We start from the raw sequence: 24,038 nt of genomic DNA on the forward strand, positions 1-24,038 counted from the left end.
GCTGGATGAAGAAGAGTCAAATGGTGATGAATATGACACGGGAGAGTCGTAGTATAGGTGATACCAGAGTGGAGTGTACGAACTGTTTAATAAGTCTAGTGCTGTGAATAGCTTCATTGTTTTAGAGCGTTGAGTGTGTTGTGACGAGATAGTATACTTTTGCTTCGCCCCAGGCTATTAATAAATTCGATAAAAAGAAGGACAGAGCTATGGAATCCGGCCCGTGCGGCCTGAGCACAGCAACTCGAACGACCCGTAGGGGAGTGACGTTGTTCAAACCTTTGCAAGTGACTGATTGCGACCGTGTCTGAATGGCTTCATGTGTGAGACTAACTGTAGACTGAGTGTGACCCACGGTGCAAGACCGGATTGATTCAAATAGTGGATGTCTATCTAAATACGTGTGACCCATAGTGTAAACCCGATTTACAGACACGAAGGGACAGGAAGTACTAGACATATATAAGAGGTATATAAATGGTATAAACGAGGGGAGCGAGTTTTAATTAAAAAATGAAAAGTTTTTTGTATAAGAAATGTTAGAAATTAACATGGAAATAGTAGTTATGGGATATACGGGCTGAGGTACGAAGCCTGGAAGTACCGACGAAGGATGAGAAGGGTGTGGAACACAGGGGAACGAGGGGACCGAGAGACTTGAAGCCGTGGTCCCGAAGGGAACAAGCCGCCCGCTCTATGTTTGGTAAGAGCGGACCAGCGGCCAACGGCCACGCTGTTATGTCACGAATGGGACTGGAGGGATCCATGTGGGTCTTCCAACTTACCGAATGGTGATTGGTCCGTTAGGATCTCTGGTAAACAAGTAAGGAGTTGTTCATGGACGAGTGGAGCGACGTAACCATGCACTGCGGCTTTAGTGTGCCAGGAGAGGCATACAAGTAGAACGTCAAGGAGCTGGGCGACAAAAATGAGAACTTGTTTCTACATTTTTTTTTTCCTCGTCCATTTTCAAAAGATTAATCCCGCAGAGTTAGCTCGAGGACTCTCTTAAACAGGCTGACTGGCAATCAGCATATGCTACCCTGTAGGGTAGTTACCACTGACACACATTACGTGTGCAGTTACTGGGGTTACACGTACGCGTGGGACGCGTTGCCTTTTTTTTTTCGCGACGAGCAGTCATCGGAGACTATTGCAGTGGGTTTCCAGTTGGAAACCTCCATTGTTGCGCACGATGGAGAGTGCGTTAGAGCAACCTAATTTTGCTCGGGCTGCGAATGCACTCCACGTATTGGCCCGGGAGGTCCAGCTTTATCCTAATATTGAAGCGTCGCGGGATGCGGCGAGACTCGATAGGATTATCGATGAGTTAGGAGCCTTACGACGGACGTTGGAGACTAGTCTTGGCACGGTCGCTGAGAGACTTAGTGCTTTAGAGCGGTCAAGCAGAGTGACGTAAGTCTTGTGCTTTCTGGTAGTCACGGTACGTGATCACGGCTAATGTGCTTCTCTGTGTCTAGTCAACAGAATGTTCCCGCCTTAGTGTACAATGGCCATGTTCGTCACCAGGGAGTGAAGCTGGCTCCGTTGCATAGCCCTGTAACAGGTGAATTAGTTGAGGTAACGTCAGTGACTCTAGAGGAACTCGATAATATGCCCGGTGAGTAACCGAACGCCCATCCGGTGTCTTAGGCTTTTATGTACTAATTGAGTCGACGAATAGTCGCTCGGGTGAATGGGCTATTAGAACAACTTGGCTTGCCATTGCGTGGGAGTGCATCTGTGAAGAAGCAGCGTCTTAAGTTTACCCTTGGTGCAATGTAGTCAGGCATGCAAACACCTCTGCGGGACAGTTGAGTGTCCAATCAGTTTAGGAGTTCAGTTATAGGAATAGCGTTATTTTGCTTTGTAGGGCACATGCTTAAGCGGGGTTAGCTTGAGCTTAGATGGAGTTACGTTATAATTATAACGACTTATTTCTTTATATAAAAGCATATGGAAATTTGTGTTATCGTATTCTTGTACTTGTTAGAAGATAGTGTGCAGTTATCTTCCCTAGCTACCGATCCGAACGATGAAAGAAGGACAGAGCTATGAAATCTGGCCTAAGCGGCCCGAGCGCGCACCTTAAGGGACCGTAGGGACCGTCGGTGTTCAAATTCTACGAGAAATGACTTTGTGCAGATTGAGTGCAGATAGGTTGTGAATAACCTTAGTGGCGTGAGTAACGGTAAAAGAGTGTGACTGTAGAAGTATTGTGTGATGCCTTTAACCGTTCGTGCAAACCCAACTGGATTCATACGAAGGTGGAACATAGAAAGAGTGTCTGTCTCACAGTGTATATGCAAGTTACTAACACCGTGGGCTAAGAAGTCACGGACACATAGAAGTTATACGGGAGAAGTATAACTGCGGTTAATAAAAAACTAAAAGATTTTTTATATGTGTTTTTCTAGAAAAATACGTGTAAGTTCTATGGAACATAGAGTGGAGAGTACTAACACTTAAGGTACCAACGAGGGACGAGGAGAGTGTGAGACACACCAAAACGAATAGGGAGAGTGACTTAACGCTAGGGTCCTTGAGACCCGTCCGCTCGCTCTATGTTTGGTAAAGGCGGCCACAGGGACAACGGCCCGCAGGGAATCGTTGGGGACCCTGGAAGCTGGACTGCAAAGGACAGGTTGTGACGTTAACGCAGTTGGGAGTCATCCTGCAGCTCTGATAAGGGTGTATCCCGCTGTAAAGAGCGGAGTCGTATGACGGAGGGAAGTGGTTAGGTCAAATGGAGTGTAACGGAATGCATGATGGTGTGTAGAGCCCATCGACAAGGAGGAGATGAGGCTGGTTTGTATGCACAAATTAGACGGAGTCATTAATAGAGGTTTGAATTAATAAATATTGGTTCATGTTCGTATAGAGACATATTAAGCAGATATAGACTCTCACTAGCTAGAGGCTATGCACTTGTTATTGCAACTGTATGTATTATCCCGTTATATAAGATGTAAAGTATAAGTTATACTAGTATATATTATAGGTGGTATAAGCTTTAATATATACTTTACCTATTAATTTATTTAAAGTAATTATAATTAATTATAGAAATTAAATATCTCTTCTTAATATAATTATAAAGGCTTATTTATTAAAAGTTAATATATATATTTTATTACTCTTATTAAAACCTTATAAAAAAAAGAGTTATAATTAATAGCTATTAATATAACGTTTTTTATTAATATTATTCTTTTAAGTAATATTAACCGAAATCTAGATAACAAGGCTAGCTATCAACTAGTTAGGCTATACAGCGAGCTTCTAATAACTTCCACGGCTTCATGTCACTCGCCCTTCTCGTTCCCACCCTTCGGGTACCTCGTCCCCAGAGCATTAACAAGAAAACTACATTTTCATTTTTTAAAAAAGCTTAAATAATTAATAATAAATCTAATAAAATACTTAAATTATAATAATAAATACATAAAATAGCTAATATTATAACTAATTAGCTTATTTAAAAAAGTAACTCCCTTTAGCTTTTTATAAGCTTAAAAACTAGATTATATAGTTTTCTAAAAACTTACTATACTACACTATACTATAAAAACTATAAAATATAGTTTTTAAAGTTTTAGGCTTATAATAGTATATAAGGACCCACTTTTTTATTATAAGCTTATAATTTTAGATTTCTACTAGTTATTCGTAAAACTTATAATTCTATAAGTATTTTATTAGATTTAATATAATTTTTTATATTTGAAACTATAAAAACTATAAAACTATAAAACTACACTACTTCTAATGCTCTGCTCGTCCCTTAGTATTTCCTTTATCTATCCTATATAAATTTTGGTTTATTTTCTCATAAAAACTTTTTCAACTTTTTCACTTCGTTTAAAGTACCCTTCCTATACCCCCTATATAGTTAGAGTATAACTTACACCTTTATGCTTATTAGGTGTATAAACACTATAAGCTACACAGATTCTCTGCGATAACGACCGTCTGAAATCACTTTTCTTCACACGAAGGGTTACACTTATAAACAGTTAAGTCACTTTACATAAATTTAAATAACGTCGCCTTTTTAAGGCTCGAGTTACTGTGCTTAGGCCGTACGGGCCGGATTCTATAGCTCTATCCTTCTTTTAACACTTTTATTAGTAGGCAATGGTAGCTAAGGGAATTTTTAGTATACCTTCTTCGTTAAAAGACTATATACTAATCAAATGGAATAACGATGCTATTTATAACTATATCTCGTTTAATCACCCAAAAAAAAAAACCGACTATACATACTACTACTTTTACTACGACGGCTACTTCCACTTCTAGACTTTCTCTTCTAAGTATTGTCACTTCGTTTATTCTCTGAATTCTCCTATACGTTCTTCTCACGCCCCTCCTTACGGTGCTTCCTAGCTATATCTTCTGTACGAACCTTCTTATCTTAGTTCTTATACCCTACTCTTTTGCGACTACTAGTTCGAGTCTCCCTTAACCTAGAGTAGCTTTAATGCTTACGCTAACTAGACCTCTAAATATATTGTATTTTTTGTATTTCTTACTATACTATTTTATATTATATTATATAATAATATATTATAATACATTATAAGATAAGAATACCTATAAATATATTATAAGGCTATAAAATATCTAATATTATATATAAATACTTATATAAGTATATTATATATTAAAATAAAGCTAAGAATCACGCAATTTTAAATCTTTAAAAATTTACCTTAAAATATAAATATTAAGCGAGTTATTAAGCTTTAAAGTTATATCTTAAAATGAAAAGTAAGTAAAGTAAGGCGAGTTTTTAATTGCTTATAACTTTTTAATATAATAACTTATAATAGTAAAAAGTAAAGCATTTTAAAGAGCTAATTTAGCTCTTTTTAATTATATAAAATTATCCTTTATAACCCTTATAATTAGCCTTAAAATCTGAAGTTAAAAAAAACAGGGTTTTTTTTTACTTATAATATATTTATAGGTATTCTAGTAAAGTAATGTAATGTATTTTATTAGCCTAAACGCGATACATATTACATATACACACTAGTAACTCTATACGTGGTATCGCAATCTAGTTACTTTTTAATTTCTATAACTTACTTCTTAAAGCTAATAAGATTCTTAAATAAATAATAAATTAATTTAAATAGAGTAATTAAATGCTTTTAAAATACTTATAATTTTAATTACACGTGTTATAAGCTATAGCTTATTATAAGTGTGTTAGAATAAACCTAAGATATAGGACGATTAGGTAAGAAATTAAAAAAGAACTATATTCTTAGGTCTTTTAATAATATAAGACTAAAACTTATTTAAATTATTTAATATTTAAATTAATTCTTTTATATTTATTTTTTAAGGGTTTTAGCTTTAATTTATACTTGCTTTTTATGTAATAATACTTATAGAATTTAAATTAAAATTAATAGGAATTTATACCCTATTTTAAAATATAAGTGAACCTAATTTAATCCCCCTTTATAGGTAACTTCTTATACGTGGTACTTAATTTAGTCTCTCTTCTTAGGTAACTTTATATACGCGTTATAATTATCTCTCTCTTTTAATATAATTATCTTTAATTATTATTAATATAAGTAAGCTTTAAAGGTATATTATTCTTATTAAAACCTAATAAAAAAAAGAGTAATAATATTAACCCCTTTAAGTTCTTATAGTTTTATTCTTATTCTTATATTTTAAGGTATTATTTTATAGTTTTATACCTTTATTTTATTAGGTTATGATTATTACTTTTAATTACTTAATTATAATATTTACTTTACTTATACGTATTACTCTTACTTATTTTTATTCTTAATAAAGTTCTTAATTAAGGTTAAGTATTTTTTTAAGAAAGAGCTTTATAAGTTCTTTTCTTTATTTTAATAAACGTAATTACCTTAAGAGTTAACTTATAAATTTAAGGTAAAAGTAATTATAAGTTTACTTTAATATAAATTTTTTAATTTTATCTTTTATTTTTTCTTTTTTATTTTAATCTTATCTCTTTTCTTTTTCTCTCTTTAATAGCTTTATTTCTTATTATTTAAGTATAAATTCTTTTTTTAGCTCTTATATATTTTATATTTTTATTATACTTAACTATTATTTAATATTTACGTTTATAATTTATATACGTTTCTTAGCTTATAAATTATAATAATACTTATTAAGCTTAAATTTTAAATATATACTTAATATAATACTTTATTTATATTTTCTCTTAATATAATAAAGTATTAATATTATAAGTTATATTTTTAACTTAAAGTTATATTAACGTTATAATTAATTAATCGTTTTATTATTAGATTATTAATAGTTTATTTAAGTGTATTAACTTAAAATATATTTTATTATAATTAATAAAACTTTAACGTAAATTATAAGTATATATTTATTAATTTTAATTTATTTTTAGCTCAAATCTTATTATTATTATTATTATTAAATGTCTTATATTAACTCTTATTACTTTTAATTACGTTTTATTTTACTTTTTTAATTATTATATTTAAATATAATTATTTTAATTTATATAATATAATATATTATTAAAGGCCTTTTTATAGTATTTTATCCTAGCTTTCTTTACGCTTTTCTTTATCTTCTTTAATATATACTTTTACATTTAATTTTACTTTATAAATTATAATTAATTTAAGTATAAGTTACGTTTTTATACTCTTATACTTAAAAAAGCGCGTTTAATTTAATAATAATATATATTAATATTTCTTACTTATTTTATAAGTATATTTTTTTTAATAAGATAAATTTAACCTAGTATTAAATTATATTTTTAAATAGTTTTATTAAATAAAATAAGTAATTCATTATTATTCTCTTAAATTTTAACTTTAACGTAATTTTTTAAGGAACGTTATAATTATTATAAATATTATATTATTCTTAAAGCTATTAATTATTATACTTATAGTTTTATTAAATTAAACTTTAACTTATGATCCCTTTAAAACTTTAATTAAATATAAAGCTTTAAAGAAAAATATTATTAAAGTATTTAATATTAAATTAAAATAAGTTTTCACTTAAAAGACTTTATATTAGCTTAATTTTACGCCTATTAACGTTATTATTTAAGCTTAAATAGCTTAAATAATAAGAGGTAAGTTTAACTTACCTTATAAGAGTAATAACGTAATATTAAAGATTTAAGCTTACGTTAAAGCTTAATAAAAAGATTCTAATATACGTAATAATAATTAATAATATTACTATTATATAATCTAATACTTAAATAAGTATTTATTTAAGATTAATTTTAACCTTAACTTTACTTTTTTAATTAAAATTAAGCTACGTTATATTTACTTTATTAAGAGAGTTAAGAATAATTATAATTATTATATCTCTAAAAAAGGTCTTTATATTTATATAAGTATTAAATTTAATTTCTTTTTAATTTTATTATTAATTAAAGATAAATATTACGTAGCCTTATAACTAAGAATTTATTTAATTTAATTTAAGTTTTAAAGTTTATTTAAGCTATCTTTTTAAAAGAATAACTTATAGGTAATTTTAATTATAATTATAATATTTATATAAAGATCTTTACTCTTTTACTTTAACTTATATTTAAGTTTTTATTAACTTAAAAGACTTATTAAAGTAATTATAGCTTATCTTTAAGTAATAAGTTATATAATATTATAAGTAATTCTTAAGTTTATACTTTCTTAAAATTATTTTTAACTTAAATTATAAGGTCTTTTTATTTATATAAAAAAGGCTAATAAAATTAAGTTTAAATTAAAAAAATAATTTTTACTTTTAATTAATATTATACGTATAAGATTTAAATTTAATTTCTTTAGAATTTTCTTATTAATTTTTCTTATTTTAAAGTATTAAGTATTATTTTAAATATACTTTTAAGCGTATTTCTTATTTTCTTTTTAAGAATATTTATTATTACTTTTAATATATTATCTTAATAGATTTTTATAATAGCTTATTTTTATACTTAAAGGGGTTTAAGAGTATTAAAAAGACTTAATAGGTTATAAAAACGTTTTTAATTAAGCTAAAATAAAATAGTATTATTAAGAGTTTTAAGAAAAAAAAGGCTTATAAAAGTATTAATTTTAATATTAAGATCTAATTATTTAATACTTAATTTCTTTATCTTAAATTTAATATAACTTAAAATATTTAACTTATTTTAAAGAGAGATAAGCTTTAATATTATACTTTTTATTTATATTATTTAATTAGTTTAATTAACATTTATTTCTTATACTTTTTTAAGTTAATCTCTCTTTTAAAGTTCTTACGTAATTTTATTCTTTTTTATAATTAAAAGTAACGTAATATAATTACGTATAATATTAAGTGTATTTATAAGGTCTTTATTATTAAGCTATTAATTATACTTATATAATTATCTCTTTTACTTTATAAGATAATATAATTAAATTTCTTTTTAAATATAATTCTTAATACTTTTTACTTTTTATTTGTTTTTATTATCTTTTAACTTTAATATTAAAAGTGTTTTTAACTTATTTATAATACTCTTATATTAATACTATTATTTTAATAGACTTATATAAAAAACGTTATAAAGTTTCTTATATTAAGTTAAAAGTATTAAATAATATACTTATTATTTAACTTAATTAAGAACTTAAAAAGAGCTAATTGTAACGGTGGCTTAGGTTCTAAGGCACAGTAGGTCTGTTTCTTAGGAAGTAAGTCAGGTTGAATGCTACAGAGTAGCTTTTGAGCAGTATCACAATAAGGCCGTTAAGAGTATAACTCTCAATAGTAAAACTATTGCTTAGATTGATCAATAGAGATCTAGACTATCTGACTATGGGAATACCTCCTCCTTAAGTACTCGTCTATCTCTCTATTGTAGTCCTGGATCAGATAGATCCCATCTGATCCCCCGTGCTGGATCAGGTTGATCCCCTCTGATCCATTGAGTTGGATCAGACTGATCCCATCTGATCCCCTCACGTGACCTGCGATCCCGTCGGGCCCCATTCTTGTCTGCATGCTGGCGGCCCATGACGCCGGCCAACTGCTTCAGGTACCCTTGGTTCGTAACATAATACTCCTCCCCCATTGGTCTTGTCCTCAAGGCCATTTCGTTTCGTCCGGTAAGTATTCTCTTCCTTCCCCTCTTTCCCTTTTTTCTTTCTTCGTCATTCTTTTCACAATGTCTTCTGACCGTGTTTCGAAACAGCGATCTCGCCCTAACCAGAAGATTGATCGCAAACGTCTTTCCGAGTTCATATCTGCCTTTGGCTTCGTCATGCCTTCCTGCGATTCGTGTCGAAAAAACAATCGAGAGTGCATTGTCGCTGAAGGGAAAGACAGGTGCAGCGAATGTGCTTTGCGTGGTTACACCAGCTGCAATCCGGGCGGAACGTCTTCGGATGCTTATAATCGTGTCCTTCGCGAAAAGGATCGTCTCGACAGAGAACGTGCTTCGGCCGAGGAGGATTTGGAGCGGGCGATGGCTCGTTTGCAAAGGATTCGTCGTCAGGAGAAATTTTTGCGACAAAAGGCTGCGGAGATGATTGCTCGTGGTGTGGAGAGTCTGGACGAGTTAGAGGCCCAGGAGCGTCTGGAGTTGGAGTCCAACATGCTTAATCAGACACCCGAGTTTCTAGCAGACTTGGGTTTCCCTATTCCTGATGAGTTTTTATTCTCTGGTGGAACTGTTCAAGCGACGTCGAGCAGTTCGTGAGATTCTTGGCTGGTTCCCAGGTGTTTTCGGAGTTTGGATATCCCTTCCATTTAACGAGATAATGACGATTCTTTGTATCTCCCCGTGCTTTGAGTATCCGTTCGACTTCGTATTCGTTGGTATCTTCCGTTGTGATGTTGGTAGCGATTGTAGATTCATCTGGTGCTTTCTCTAGTAGCGATATATGAAATATGGGATGGATTTTCATTCCATCTGGTAATGATAGTTCGTAGTTGGTATTCGAGATTTTCCGTTTGATAAGGAATGGTCCGATCTTCTTCCAGTCGAGTTTGTCGCTGGGTCGCTTAGTTTTGATGTTTTTGCGAATGAGGTATACTTTATGTCCCTCCTCTAGGATTGGCGCTGGCAATCTCTTTCTGTCCGCGTAGTGTTTCATTCGGTTCTGCAAAAATATCCATTCCTGTTGCAAGTGTTTCTGTATTTCTGTCATGGTTGCTGCATGCGTTGTAGCTGCTGGCGCGTTCACATTCTGTGTCGCATGTGTCTCGATGATAGGGTCAAATCCGTAATTTGCCCTGAACGGTGACATCTTCATGTTGTCAATTTCGGAGCTATTGTAAGCCCATTGTGCTAGTGGTAGCCATTCTACCCAATCATTCTGTTGGTAGTTGACATAGCTTCGCAGATATTGTTCGAGTATTTGGTTCAAGATTTCTGTTTGTCCATCTGATTGTGGGTGGAATGCCGTTGATAAGCTTTGTTTGATCTTCATGGTTTCCATGAGGCATTTCCAAAAGTTTGAGGTGAACAATTTGTCGCGATCCGATATAAGCTTTGTTGGTAATCCATGTTGTGCAATGACTGTTTTGAAGAACATATACGCTAAGTCCTTGGTGTTGCTCGATTCCTTGTATGGAATGTAGTAGGCGTATTTTGTGAGTTTGTCCACAATAACTAGGATGCTGTCGTAAGCTACTCCTGTCATGGGTTCTTTTGACTTCGGTAGTTTGACGATGAAGTCCATTGTAACAGTTTGCCATGCTCTCTCAGGTGGCGATATCGGTTGTAATTCTCCGTATGGTGCGTGTCGCGCTGATTTTGCTTTGTTGCACGTGTCGCATTTCTTGATGACTTCTTGTACCATTTTTCTGCTTTCTGGGAAGTCGTACGATCTTCTTAGCCTGCTGATCGTTTTCCCTACACCCTGATGTCCGTGTAGTGGGTGCTCGTGTATTTCCTTGACAAGCTGTTCTTGAAGTGTACTGGGAACATACTGCCGTTCATTGTACAAGAAGGTCTTGCCTTCCTTGGACAGATGCGTTTTCGTTTCCCAATTGTCCAGATAGCTGTCATTCTTAATGCATGATGCGATCCGATGCATCCATGTTTCATCTGGCTTGACTTGCCATGTCATGTTGATTTCTCGGGTGCCTAGCACAAGGTTCCCATCCTTGGTGGCGCGTAGCAAGGGTGCATTACTCACTTGCTCATCCGATTTCAAATCCTCTCTTCGGCTGAGCGCGTCTGCTCTTCCGTTTTCGGATCCTTTACGGTATATGATTTCGAAGTCATAATCCGTGAGGGTTTCATACCATCTGATCTGTCGTTTGTTCAGATCCTTTGTGGTCAAGAACGATGTGAGATTCTTGTGATCGGTATAGACCTTGATTTGATGCTTTGCTCCTATGAGATAGTGTCTCCATTCTTTGAAGCACTCAATGATAGCCATGAGTTCTTTGTCGTGGATCCCATAGTTGAGTTCGGGTCCGTGGAGTTTCTTCGAGAAGAATGCAACTGGGTGCAATCTTCCTTGATCATCTCGTTGTCCAAGCTGTCCGCCTAGTGCAAAGTCTGAGGCGTCCGTTTCAAGCTCATAAGGTTTGTCCTGATCAGGTGCTTTCAACACAGGTTCTGACGTAACTAAATCTTTCATTTTCTGGAATGCCGTGGCTTCTGGTTCGTTCCATTGGAAGCCGACTTCTTTCTTTGTTAGGTTTGTAAGAGGTCGTGAGATGTCTCCATATCCGCTCAAGAACTTGCGGTAGAAGTTCACGAATGCTGTGAATCCTCTAACTTCCTTCAGATTCTTTGGTGTAGGCCATTCCTTGATGGTTTTGATCTTATCCGGGCTCATTCGTATTTCTCCGTATGTGAGCACGTACCCTAGAAAGTGCACAGTGTTCTGGTGGAACTGGCATTTCGAGGCTTCGACTAAGAGTTTGTTGTCCTGTAGAGTTTGTAGTACCTCATGTACATGTCGTTTGTGTTCCTCAAGGGTATCTGAATAAATGAGGATATCGTCGAGGTATACAACCACAAACACTCCTAGTTGTTTCCGTAAGATTGTATCGATCATTCTTTGAAAGGTTGCTGGTGCGTTGGTAAGCCCGAAAGGCATCACTAGATATTCGTAGTGTCCTCTGCTGGTTCGAAATGCTGTCATCCACTCGTGGCCTTCTTTCATCCGTATAAGGTTATAGGCTCCTTTTAAGTCGAGTGTGGTGAACCATTTGGCTTTTCCAACTTTGTCTCTGATTTCCGTCATAAGCGGTAACGGGTATCGATTCTTGATTGTGATCTTATTCAAGTGTCGGTAATCGATGCATGGTCGTAGTTTCCCGTTCTTCTTTGGTACCCACAGGATTGGGTATCCTGCTGGGGACTCTGATGGTCGTATGTATCCTTTTTGTAGCATGTCCTCCAGATACTCCTTGAGCGCCTTGTCCTGCTCAGGGTTCTGAGGATAAATTTTGTTGAACGTTGGTTCAGTACCGGGCTGGAGTCTGATCTCGTGGTCCCAGCGTGAATGCTCCGGTAGTCCTGTTTCTAGCTCTCCGCTGAACAGCTTGCTGTACTGTGAGTATTCCTCGGGAATCTCCGTTGTCTCAGCTTTTGGCTCTCTGGCGATCACATATATTCCTAGAGGCCTGTCGTAGTTCGAATGAGGTGCCCTTCGTAGGCCGCTCTCTGCTTCGTAACCGCATCCTGGTAAATCCCATTGAAGTTGGCCGGTTCTCCAATTGACTCGTGGATTGCTCGCCCGCAACCAGGGTATCCCTAATATAACATCGTGTTTTGAGATCACTGTGATATCTAGTGTAACTCGGTGTTTCGTGCCTTGTATGTCGACTAGAAGCTGCGCAACTTCCATGTCAACTACTCCTTGGCTATACTTCACCGCAGTTCCTTCCACAGTCGTGAGTCGGTAGGGCTCGTTTTTGGGTGTCCAAGGCAATCGTAATCTGTTGACGAGATTCGGCGAGATAAAATTTCCTTGTGCTCCGCTATCAATCATTGCCTGGATCCTTTGTCCCATTATAGTCATGTCGATCATGAGGTGTGCTGTGCTGCCGATGTTTGCAGTACATAGAGACCTGTCAGATCTCCGTCGAGGAATCGGTCTTAATTGCGACGACGGCTGTCGTTTCCCGATTTGTTGATCCTGTCCTCATGTCGTTCTCTAGCGCGTTGTTCTAGGCGCTGTCGTCGGCGGTTGTCTTCCGACGCATTGTTGGAGCTTCCTTGGTGATCGCTTGATCTACCATCTGTGTTAATCGAACTCGGGCTAAGCGAGTTGCTCACAGTCACACAGTTCCCTTCCTCCTTGCATTGTGGGGTTATGGCTTGGGTAGTGTGTGCGTTATCCTTAGCACAGTATAACTTTCCGTTCAATATCTTTGAATCGGTTCGTCGTAATTTCGGTTGTATCGTAAGGGTTGTTCTCCTTCCCTTTCGTTCTCGTGGAAACCATCCGCTACCTTGCTTGCTGCTAAGGTGCGTGTAGCAATTGTCATCGTAACAGAAGGTCCAATTAAGGAGTCTGTGTTCGATTTCAGGTTCGTCTTTCTCAGTTGGATGATTCTCTTCTTCTTGGATCTGTTCCAGTGAAGGTTCACTTTTTGGTGAGGGTGTCCAGTGTTCCCAAAAGTCGTCGGGTACTGGTTGGGTTCCGAATTCCCAATCTTCATCCGAACTGATGTTGTTTGCTAACGTGGGGCTTCCTTCATTGCTTGCCATACTAAGATTTCGCGTGGGCAAGTCTTCTCGATTTGCGGCATGGAGCTTCTTGCCTTCAGGGATTGGCTTCCATGGCTTTTTCGGGGCTCTGCATTTATTCGCAAAGTGTCCAGTCTTGCCACAATTGTAACAAGTCTTCCCCTTTTCCTTATTCGCGGCGTCAAGTTCCATAGGTCCGGCGTGGTACCCGTATGCTGTCGATGTTCGGCGTGGCTTGCTACTATTAGGTTTATTGAACCTAGCATATGTTCCGAATTTCCTGTGACTTTTTTCGTGACGTCGCTCGTATAGACGGTTGTCTGCCTTGATGACCATTTCGACGAAGTCGTCAAATAACTCAGGACGATCTTCTCGATAAATGTCATCCTTCACTTCTTCTTTGAGTCCTTGATAGAAGACTTCCATTTTGGGTTCGGTATTCCAGTTGAGTTTTGCTGCGATGCGTTTGAATTCCCTAGCGTAATGAGCTGCAGATCCGGTCTGCTTGAGTCGAGTAAGTTGTCGTGTAGCTTCCTTATGCTCATCGGGATTTCCAAATGCAGCGAGAAGTCGTTCTTCGAAGGTTTCGTAATCAGAGAAGATGTGGACAACTTCCGCTCCGGCTTCGGCACCGTGCTTAAGATGTGCGCGGAGGGTTGGCTCCCACCATTCCATTGCTTTCCCAGTCAAGAGGTTGCCAATGCAAAGAATCTGTGACTCAGGTGTCGTGTAGATTTTTTCGTTGACTCGTAGGTAAGCTTGGGCTTGTGTGAGAAAGTTCCTCACATCACCCTTGTAGCCATCGTATGATTCAGGCTTGGGGAATTTTGGCATGTTGTTGTTGTTGATAGAGGATGCAGGTGTGAGATTTTGAACTGCTGCAAGTTCCTCTTCTCGTGCCTCAAGTTTTTCGTAGAGATCATTCTGTCGGTCGAGAAGCTGTCGATTCTGCTTCTCGAGCTCGGTGATCTTGTCATGAAGGTACTTCATCATCTCCCCGGGGTTGGTGGTCTTTCCGCTTGAAGTAGACATCTTGGAAGTCGTTACTGCTCAAAGTTTCAAGGTAACTTACTGAACAGGATTGATCAAAATGTAACGGTGGCTTAGGTTCTAAGGCACAGTAGGTCTGTTTCTTAGGAAGTAAGTCAGGTTGAATGCTACAGAGTAGCTTTTGAGCAGTATCACAATAAGGCCGTTAAGAGTATAACTCTCAATAGTAAAACTATTGCTTAGATTGATCAATAGAGATCTAGACTATCTGACTATGGGAATACCTCCTCCTTAAGTACTCGTCTATCTCTCTATTGTAGTCCTGGATCAGATAGATCCCATCTGATCCCCCGTGCTGGATCAGGTTGATCCCCTCTGATCCATTGAGTTGGATCAGACTGATCCCATCTGATCCCCTCACGTGACCTGCGATCCCGTCGGGCCCCATTCTTGTCTGCATGCTGGCGGCCCATGACGCCGGCCAACTGCTTCAGGTACCCTTGGTTCGTAACACTAATATACTTTAAGATTAATTCATTTTTTTTATACTTAAATCTTATATTTTTAGTTTAAAGTAATACTAAACTTTTATTTTAAAATTATATTAGTTTATATTTATTATTATAATATTTTATTTAAGATACTATTACTTACTTTTAATATTCTTTTATTTTTTATCTTACTTAAAGTATTTTTTTAACTTAATTTCTTACTTTTAATACCTTTTTTCCTATAATATTATCTTTAATATTATAATATATATAAGGCTTAAACTCTATTAAAAGTTAATTTAATAAGATATTAATTATTAAATTAATAGTATTATTACACGTAAATTATATTATAGGTAATAAGAGTAATTAATATAATTAATTCTTTATTATAAAAGCTTAAAGATAATATTTTAATATTTAATTAACGCGTTTTATTTATTCGTTTATTTAAGGGTAATATATAATAAAGAGTTATCTTTAAATCTTTATTAAATAATATAAATTTAATTAAAAATAACTAGTAAATAAAGATTCTTTATTAAATATAATTTTAATAAAAATATTATAGGTATATTTAACTTATTTATAAAATAATATTACTAGTTTACTAGCTATAATTATATTTAATATTAGGTAAAATAATAAGTACTTTATATAATAATTTATTATTACTAGAATAATATTAACGTTTTATTTATAATACTAGGTCTCTAGTAATTTTATTATAAAGTTTATTAATAATTTAACCTATAAGTTATAGGGAATTAATAGTAATTTTAATTTATTATAAGGCTAATACCTTTATACTATAATTCTTTAATATATTATATAAGACTTTACGTAATCTTTTACATTTATATTTATATATATTTAATAGAATTTTCTTTTTAATAGCTTAATTATTCTTTTTATATTAAAGTACCTAGCTAATAAATTATTATAATATAACTTAAGTAATTCTTAAATAATAGCTTTATTTAATAAAACTTATATATATTATTAATATATTAAGATTTCTTAATTATTTAAGTGTTATTTATTAGTTAAATCTTAATTAAAATAAATTCTAATATATTTAGCTTTTATTTAAGAATCTTTTTTTTATGTATTTAAGATTATATCTCTTAAAGGTATATTTACATTTATTTTATAAGAGTTTTCTCGTTTTATAGTATTTTAAATTTTCTCTTATAATAAAGGTAATTATAATCTATCTCTTAGTTTTAGGTTAAATTAATAGCTTAAAAGAGGTAAATTCTCTTATAAAGATATCTTATTACACTTATTAGATTTTATAAAGACTTATAAACTTTCTTTTAATAAAGGCTTTTTATTTTATCTCTCTTAATTAAGTACTTTATTTAAGAATAATAAATTATATTTTTATATTTAAATAAATCTAATAAGCGCTTTATTTACTTATATTATCTTTATATAAATTTCTTTAAGAATTATAAGATTTTTATATAATCTCTTTATATAATATAATTATTTTAATAGTATATTAATAAGGTTTCTTTTTCTTACTTAATACTTAATTATAAAGTTAAAAGAGGTTAAGTATAAATACTATTAGAATTATCTTTTATTTAATTACTTATTACTTATAAACGTTTATAGGTTATAATAGTCTATTAAAACTTTAATTAGCTTTATTATATTATTTATATAATATTATTAATATTTAAATACGTTTTTAATTACTAGTATCTTTTAATTAAGCGTATTATAATAAGTCTTTATATCTTATAATTTTTATAATTAAAAGATAATAAAATATTATTTTTTATTATCTTTAAATTATAATAAAATTACTATAATTATAAAGATTAATATATTTATTTTAATTTAAGTTTATTAATTAAAATTAAAATACTATAAGAATAAAGCTTTTATAAAGGCGTTTTTTAAGGTATAAAACGCTTTTATTTTCTTTTAATTAAGTTTTATACTCTTTAATTTTCACTTATTTTTACTTTCTTTTAATAAAGCTATTAATAAAGCTATTATATAAAAGTATACTTTAATAAAGTATTAATAAAAGTTATAAAACCTTAAGAATACTTATATATTATAATAGCTTTTAGGTTTTAATTAAAATATAATAGTTTTAATTTAAGTGAAATCTATTAAAATCTCTTTTATTAATAAGATAAACTTTAAGAATTCTACTTAAGGTTAAAAGAATTTATACTTAAATAATTTAACGTATAATCTTACGTTTCTTATTTATTTTAATACTTATATTAGATATTCTTTATATTTCTTCTTTATTTTAGAGAATACTAAGATATTATTAAGGTATATAATATAAATAATATTATTTAGGCCTTATAACACTTAATTTATATAACTTTAAAATATAATAAGTATATTAATTAATTTAAAAGGTATTATTAAGTATTTAAAATACTTATATTATATTTAAAAAGCGGTTTTTTATTTATTCTCTTTCTTAATTTTAATCTAATAATAAGCTTTCTTAATATTTACTTTAAAGAATACCTTAACTTCTTATATTTAATTTAATATCTTAATAATTAAGAGAAGTAAATATTAATTCTTAATATTAACTTTATTTAATTCTTAATAGTTTACGTAAAGATAAAGTATCTTATTCTTTTTTAATATAAATAAGATTAATACTTTTATTAAACTTTTAAAGTATTAAATTTAATTTATCTTTAGGTTTTTATTTAAATAATCTTATAATATTATTAGCTTTTTTAATAAAAGTAAGTACATAAATTTATATAAAGGTAATTCTTTTTTTATTAGGTTAATTATATAATTAATTAAGTAATATAATAGTAATTCTTTTACTTTCTTATCTTTAAAAATATTAATATATTTCTATAATATTAATAGTAAAGGCATTACTTTTAAAAAGGGTTTAATACTATTTTCTTATAATAATATTATCTCTTTTACTTTAAATATAATGAAAATATATACGCGATTTTATACTTCTCTTTTAAACTTATATATTAAAATTACCTTATATTTACTTCTCTTTATATTATACTATTATTATTATAATCTTATATTTATAATAATATTCTTATTTTTAAAGGCTAATATTTTAAGTAAAAGAAGATTTTTACTTATATTTAATATTATATATTAGATTTAAGTAAACTCTTTTTATTTCTCTTATAAATTTATAAGAGTTAAAGTATCTTTTATACTTTTAACTTTTATAAATAAATATTATTAAGTATCTTAAAACTTAATAGAATCTTATTTAAGTAATATAATTTTATACGTTATATTAAGGTAATATTAATTAAGTTTACTTTAACTTTAATATTTAAAGTTACTTTAATAAGTATTAATTTTTATTCTTAAATTATAGCTTATATTATAAGATTAGCTTTTACTTAAATATAGTTTTTATTAATTATAAATTAAGTATTATTTATAATTAATTCTTCTTTTTATTTTCTCTCTTTTTATCTTAAGTTTTTATATTATTAATCTTTTCTCTTTTAAAGTATTTATTTTAAAGATATTTATTATTATTATACTTTTAATAAGTAAAATTCTTTTTCTCTTCATTATTAATCTTCTTTTTATCTTTATTTTAAGATAAGTTTTAACGTAAGAAACGCCTTTAATTAAATTTTAAGAATCTTTTTTAATTACTTTCTCTTTTAAGAGAAGAGTTCTTAAAGTTTCTTTAAAGCACTTTAAAGAGCCTTTTATTTAAGTTCTTATTTTAAGGTTACTTATTATTTTACTTACCTTTTATATTATTTTAAAAATAAGTAATAAAAGCTATAATTTTCTTTTAAGTTTTTAGTATACTTAATATATATATTTTAATATAGTTTTAAGTGTAAGAGTAAAGTTTTATGAAGAAGTTAAGTGCTTATTATACCTTTAAAATATAAGGGAAATACTTTTTTAATAAATTTAAGAATATATAAAAGTCTTAAAGAGATTAATTTTCTCTTTAATATACTTCTTTTAATTATTATATTATAATTATATTTTAATTAATAGAATCTTAAATAAAATTTAAGGTTTATACTTTAAAATTTTTTTAATTAATATTTATACTTAAATTATACGCTTTTACTTTCTTAATATATTAGTTTTATTAAAAGTAATATTTATTCTTTATTTATATAATTATATATAAGATTTAAAAGTAATTCTTCTTAAATTTTCTTAAAATACTCTTAAAAGTATATTAAAGGTTATTTAATTAATTATTTCTCTTTCTTTAATTTATATTAAGAGATAACTTAAAGAGATTTTTAATTTAAATCTTTAAACCTTAATTTTCTTTTAATAAAAAGAAGTCTTATTATTTTAAGAAACTTCTCTTATTATTTAAGAATAAGTTTTAAAGTAACTTTTACTTTTAAGATTTAAGTTCTTAAATTTACTTAAGTTTATATAAGTACTTCTTTAATTATACCTTTTATATAATAATAATAAAGTACTTAATAAGAGTTAAAAGAGTAAATAATTTACGTATAAGAGATATAATAGATATCTTTTCTTTTAATATATTATTATATAACGTATAGCTTTATTCTTAAGTTCTTATTATCTTTTTAAAGGTAATTATATAAAAAAGTTTTAAAAATTATTAAAATAAACCTAAAATATAAGATAATTAAGTAAGAAATTAAAAAAGAACTTTATTTTTAAGTCTTTTAATAATATAAGATTAAAACTTATTTAAATTATTTAATATTTAAATTAATTCTTTTATACTTATTTATTAAGGGTTTTAACTTTAATTTATACTTGCTTTTTAGGTGATAATACTTATAGAATTTAAACTAGAATTAATAGGAATTTATACCTTATTTTAGAATATAAGTAAACTTAATTTAATCTCTCTTTATAGGTAACTTCTTATACGCGGTACTCGATTTAGTCTCTCTTCTTAGGTAACTTTATGTGCGCGTTATAATTTGTAAATAAGTAATTAAGTAACGTAAATAATTTAACCATATAATATAAGCTTATATAAGGCTAATTAAATAACTTTAATAATATATTAATAAAAGACCTTATAAACTTAATTATAAAGGCGAAACTTATTAAATTAAAGACTTAAGCGTATAGCTATCTTCTTATACTAATAATATAGCTATAACTAAATAGTTCTTTTAATTCCCTCTAACTTATAAGCACAAATACCGCTATATAGTATTTAAATATAATACACGAAAATACAATACAATATAAAATACAATATATAATACACTTGTATTTACTATATTCGTAAGAGCTCTACACTTAATCAGAGCATTAACTATAGTGTAGTTTTGTAGTTTTGTAGTTTTTGTAGTTTTAAATATAAAAAACTATATTAAATCTAATAAAATACTTATAAGATTATAAGTTTTACGAATAACTAGTATAAATTCTATACTATAAGCTAATTTTAAAAAAAGTGGGTCCTTATATACTATTATAAGCTTAAAACTTCAAAAACTATATTTTATAGTTTTTATAGTATAGTATAGTGTAGTGTGTTTTTAAAAAATTACATAATCTATTTTTTAAACTTATAATAAGCTGGAAGGACCCACTTTTTAAATAAGCTAATTGATTATAATATTAGCTATTTTATATATTTATTATTATAATCTAAGTATTTTAGTAGATTTATTATTAATTATTTAAGCTTTTTGAAAAAATGAAAATGTAGTTTTCTTATTAATGCTCTACACTTAATATCATGTTATCTATGTATTACATAAACAGCTACTCTAGACACTCTACGCACTCTAGTCCTAGTTCTACTTCTACTTCTTTCTAAAGAAACTAAAGTGATGTTTAGAGCATTAGAAGTAGTATAGTTTTGTAGTTTTATAGTTTTTGTAGTTTTAAATATAATAAATAATATTAAATCTAATAAAATACTTATAAGATTATAAGTTTTACGAATAAATAGTATGAATTTTATACTATAAGCTAACATAAAAAAGTGGGTCCTTATAAGCTCTTATAAGCCTAGAACTTTAAAAACTATAAAATGTAGTTTTTATAGTTGTCACGCGCACACGAAGTTACCTAGAAAGAGGGACTAAATCGGGTACTACGTATAGGGAGTTACCTGTAAAGAGAGACTAAATTAAGTTCACTTATATCCTAAAATAAAGTATAAATCCCTATTAATTCTAGTTTAAATTCTATAAGTATTATTACGTAAAAAGCGAGTATAAATTAAGACTAAAACCCTTAATAAATAAGTATAAAAGAATTAATTTAAATATTAAATAATTTAAATAAGTTTTAGTCTTATATTATTAAAAGATCTAAGAATAAAGTTCTTTTCTAATATCTTATCTAATCGTCCTATATTCTAGGTTTATTTTAATAATAGTATAATATAATATAGTATATTTTTAGAAAATTATATAATCTAGTCCTAAGCTTATAATAAGCTAAAAGAACCCACTTTCTTATATAAGCTAATTAGTTATAATATTAGCTAATTTATGTATTTATTATTATAATTTAAGTATTTTATTAGATTTCTTATAAATTATTTAAGCTTTTTTAAAAAATGAAAATATAGTTTTCTTGTTAATACTCTAGTAATGTTAAAGTCCCTATCTAACCGTTCCTTAACGTTCTCGTATTACCCTCATTCTTATTTGGGGTGGCACTCTGTGCAAGAGTTACCGACTGCATGAGACTCCAAGTCACTCCATTAACTTCCCGTTTCGAAAAGTGGGATGTTGTTTATGGTAGTGGTGGTTTTCCCCTCTTACCCCACCTGTTTGTGTCCTCTTCGTCCACTATTTAGGGTACCCTGCACTCTGTTTAGTGGAGCTAATAACTAGTGGCTTATTATATTTATGTGTTCTTTACACCACCCACTATAGTTCGTCCAATTACTTAGTTAACTACTCCGTTAGTCCGAGTTAGTAGTTCCCTATAACACAAAACCCCTTTATACACGGGTTTTAGGAGAACGGATGGGATGCAATTAAGCAGCAGTGTTGTCTACAACTGTTAAGCCCACTTCCCCTTCTTCTAGGTTAGCTAGTCAAACCAGTCAACCAGTCAACTAGACAAGTATACTTCATTACTCACTCTAGTTCGTTCTCCCAAACTCATTTCCTTCACTCTCTTACGTTCCGGGGTATAGGTATGGGTATGGGTATGGGTATAGGTGAGTGCCCCATACTCTACAGACTTATCTACTCGTCTAGACAGGCCCTCGTTCTTTTCTAGCACAACCTCACCACCAAGTTCAGATTCGTGGATCGCCCCGCCCGGGCTAGTTTACTTACGTTCTATCTGGGTCTCCTATACGGTCATTCACGTCCAGTTCAAATGGAACTGTCTAGTTCCCATTGAGCATAGGCTCTCGTAGACTCCGGTTCGTATCCTCACGGATTACTGCTACTTGTAGTCTATCTCTCTCTTAATCGATGAACGATAGTTAGGGTCAGATAGAACCTCCTAAGTTCCTGTATTATTATAAATAAACAAACACTTTCTTAGTGTTAACAGATATAACCGAGAGACAAGTCCCATCTGGGGACAGGTGAAAGGATGAAGAGGCTAGTTGACTCCTAGGAGCCTAACTCACTCCGCTTTCTTTGTGTAATGGTATAAAGGAATCATAAAAGATAATAAAGAGACTCCGTTAAACTTTTGACCGTCCCGGGGGTAATATCCCATTCTAGGGTGTAAAAGGTCCACGGGTACCCGTGTGGGTTGCTTACTCGTGGGCTTAAGGTAGGTATAGGTAGGAAAAAAAGACCTAAATAGATTCGTAGGGGAAAATAGGGTACCTATAACTATTTATTAGGAATATTAGGTGTTTTTAGGTACCTAAATAAGACCTATATAGCTTACTTTCTTTACATTAAATTATAGTAATTATTATTACTAATTAAGTGTTAAAGTATTATATCTTACTTTATATAATACTTATATAAGTGTAACTTAAAACCTTTATTATCGCTAATTAGCGCCTTATAAGAGTCTATTAAGTTATACCTTATCTCCTTATTTAAATATACTAATCCCCGTGCTATTTACGCTAAGCGTATTACTATTTAATATAAGAATATTTAGCTCGCCTATTACTTTAACCTTTTAAGATAAACGTAATTAATTTAAGAGTATATTTAAGTATATTTATTAAGTTTTACCTTATCTTCTTATTTTAAGATATTAATCTCTACGCTATTTACGCTAAGCGTATTATTATTTAATTTAAGAATACTTAAATTACTTATTACCTTTAAGGTAAACGTAATTACTTTAAGAGTACATTTATTAAGTTATATAGTAATTAATTATAATAATTATTTTATTATATTTCTCTTTACTATAATAACTCTCTTTTAATTAATTAAATATTTCTTTTAACTTATATACGTAATATAATAAATGTTAAATGCTTTATATATTATCTCTTTTATACGCGAGTATTTTAAGCTAATATTAAATTAGCTAGGTAAGGTCTCTTTAACGTGGAACTTATTAAAGCTAAACTTAAACTTAATAACTAAGCTTTAATTTAATCTCTTAAGCGCGTAATAATAGTTAATATATTAGGCGTATTAAGAGAAGTATTATTCTTATTTTATACTTTAAGGTTTATACTTTAATTAGTTTCTTAACGCTTAGCTTTAATTATTAAGCTAAAGAGCTTTAAGGTATCTTTAAGGGGTAATAATACCTTATTATATATAATTAATAAAGAAGAGAAGCTATATAATATTTAACTTAAAATATTAAAGCTCTTTATTTATTATATATATAGCTTATTCTCTTTAAGTTAATTTACGCGTTAAGTAAGTAATTTCTTATTTATATTATAATTAGCTTAATTTAAGCAATAAATATAAAATAAATACCTATATTAATACTATACTTATTTA

At 30.1% G+C, this 24,038-nt stretch overlaps 2 protein-coding genes across 2 annotated transcripts; both read left to right on the plus strand.

Annotated features, from left to right (window-relative positions):
• The first annotated feature begins 962 nt into the window (after window positions 1-962).
• J3458_020236 (uncharacterized protein) lies at window positions 963-2,094 on the plus strand. The gene is made up of 3 exons (XM_066121923.1): window positions 963-1,416; window positions 1,482-1,621; window positions 1,685-2,094. Exons 1-3 carry the CDS (start codon window positions 1,196-1,198, stop codon window positions 1,783-1,785), a joined length of 462 nt encoding a protein of 153 aa, XP_065973100.1. The 5' UTR covers window positions 963-1,195; the 3' UTR covers window positions 1,786-2,094.
• A 7,003-nt stretch (window positions 2,095-9,097) lies between these two features.
• On the plus strand, window positions 9,098-10,248 carry J3458_022573 (uncharacterized protein). The gene is made up of 2 exons (XM_066123070.1): window positions 9,098-9,131; window positions 9,218-10,248. The coding sequence occupies exon 2, from the start codon at window positions 9,287-9,289 to the stop codon at window positions 9,722-9,724; it is 438 nt and encodes a 145-aa protein (XP_065973101.1). The 5' UTR covers window positions 9,098-9,131; window positions 9,218-9,286; the 3' UTR covers window positions 9,725-10,248.
• The last annotated feature ends 13,790 nt before the right edge of the window (window positions 10,249-24,038 follow it).

The sequence above is a fragment of the Metarhizium acridum genome (genome assembly GCF_019434415.1).
Source record: "Metarhizium acridum strain ARSEF 324 chromosome Unknown scaffold_572, whole genome shotgun sequence".
In the NCBI taxonomy this organism is placed as follows: domain Eukaryota; kingdom Fungi; phylum Ascomycota; class Sordariomycetes; order Hypocreales; family Clavicipitaceae; genus Metarhizium; species Metarhizium acridum.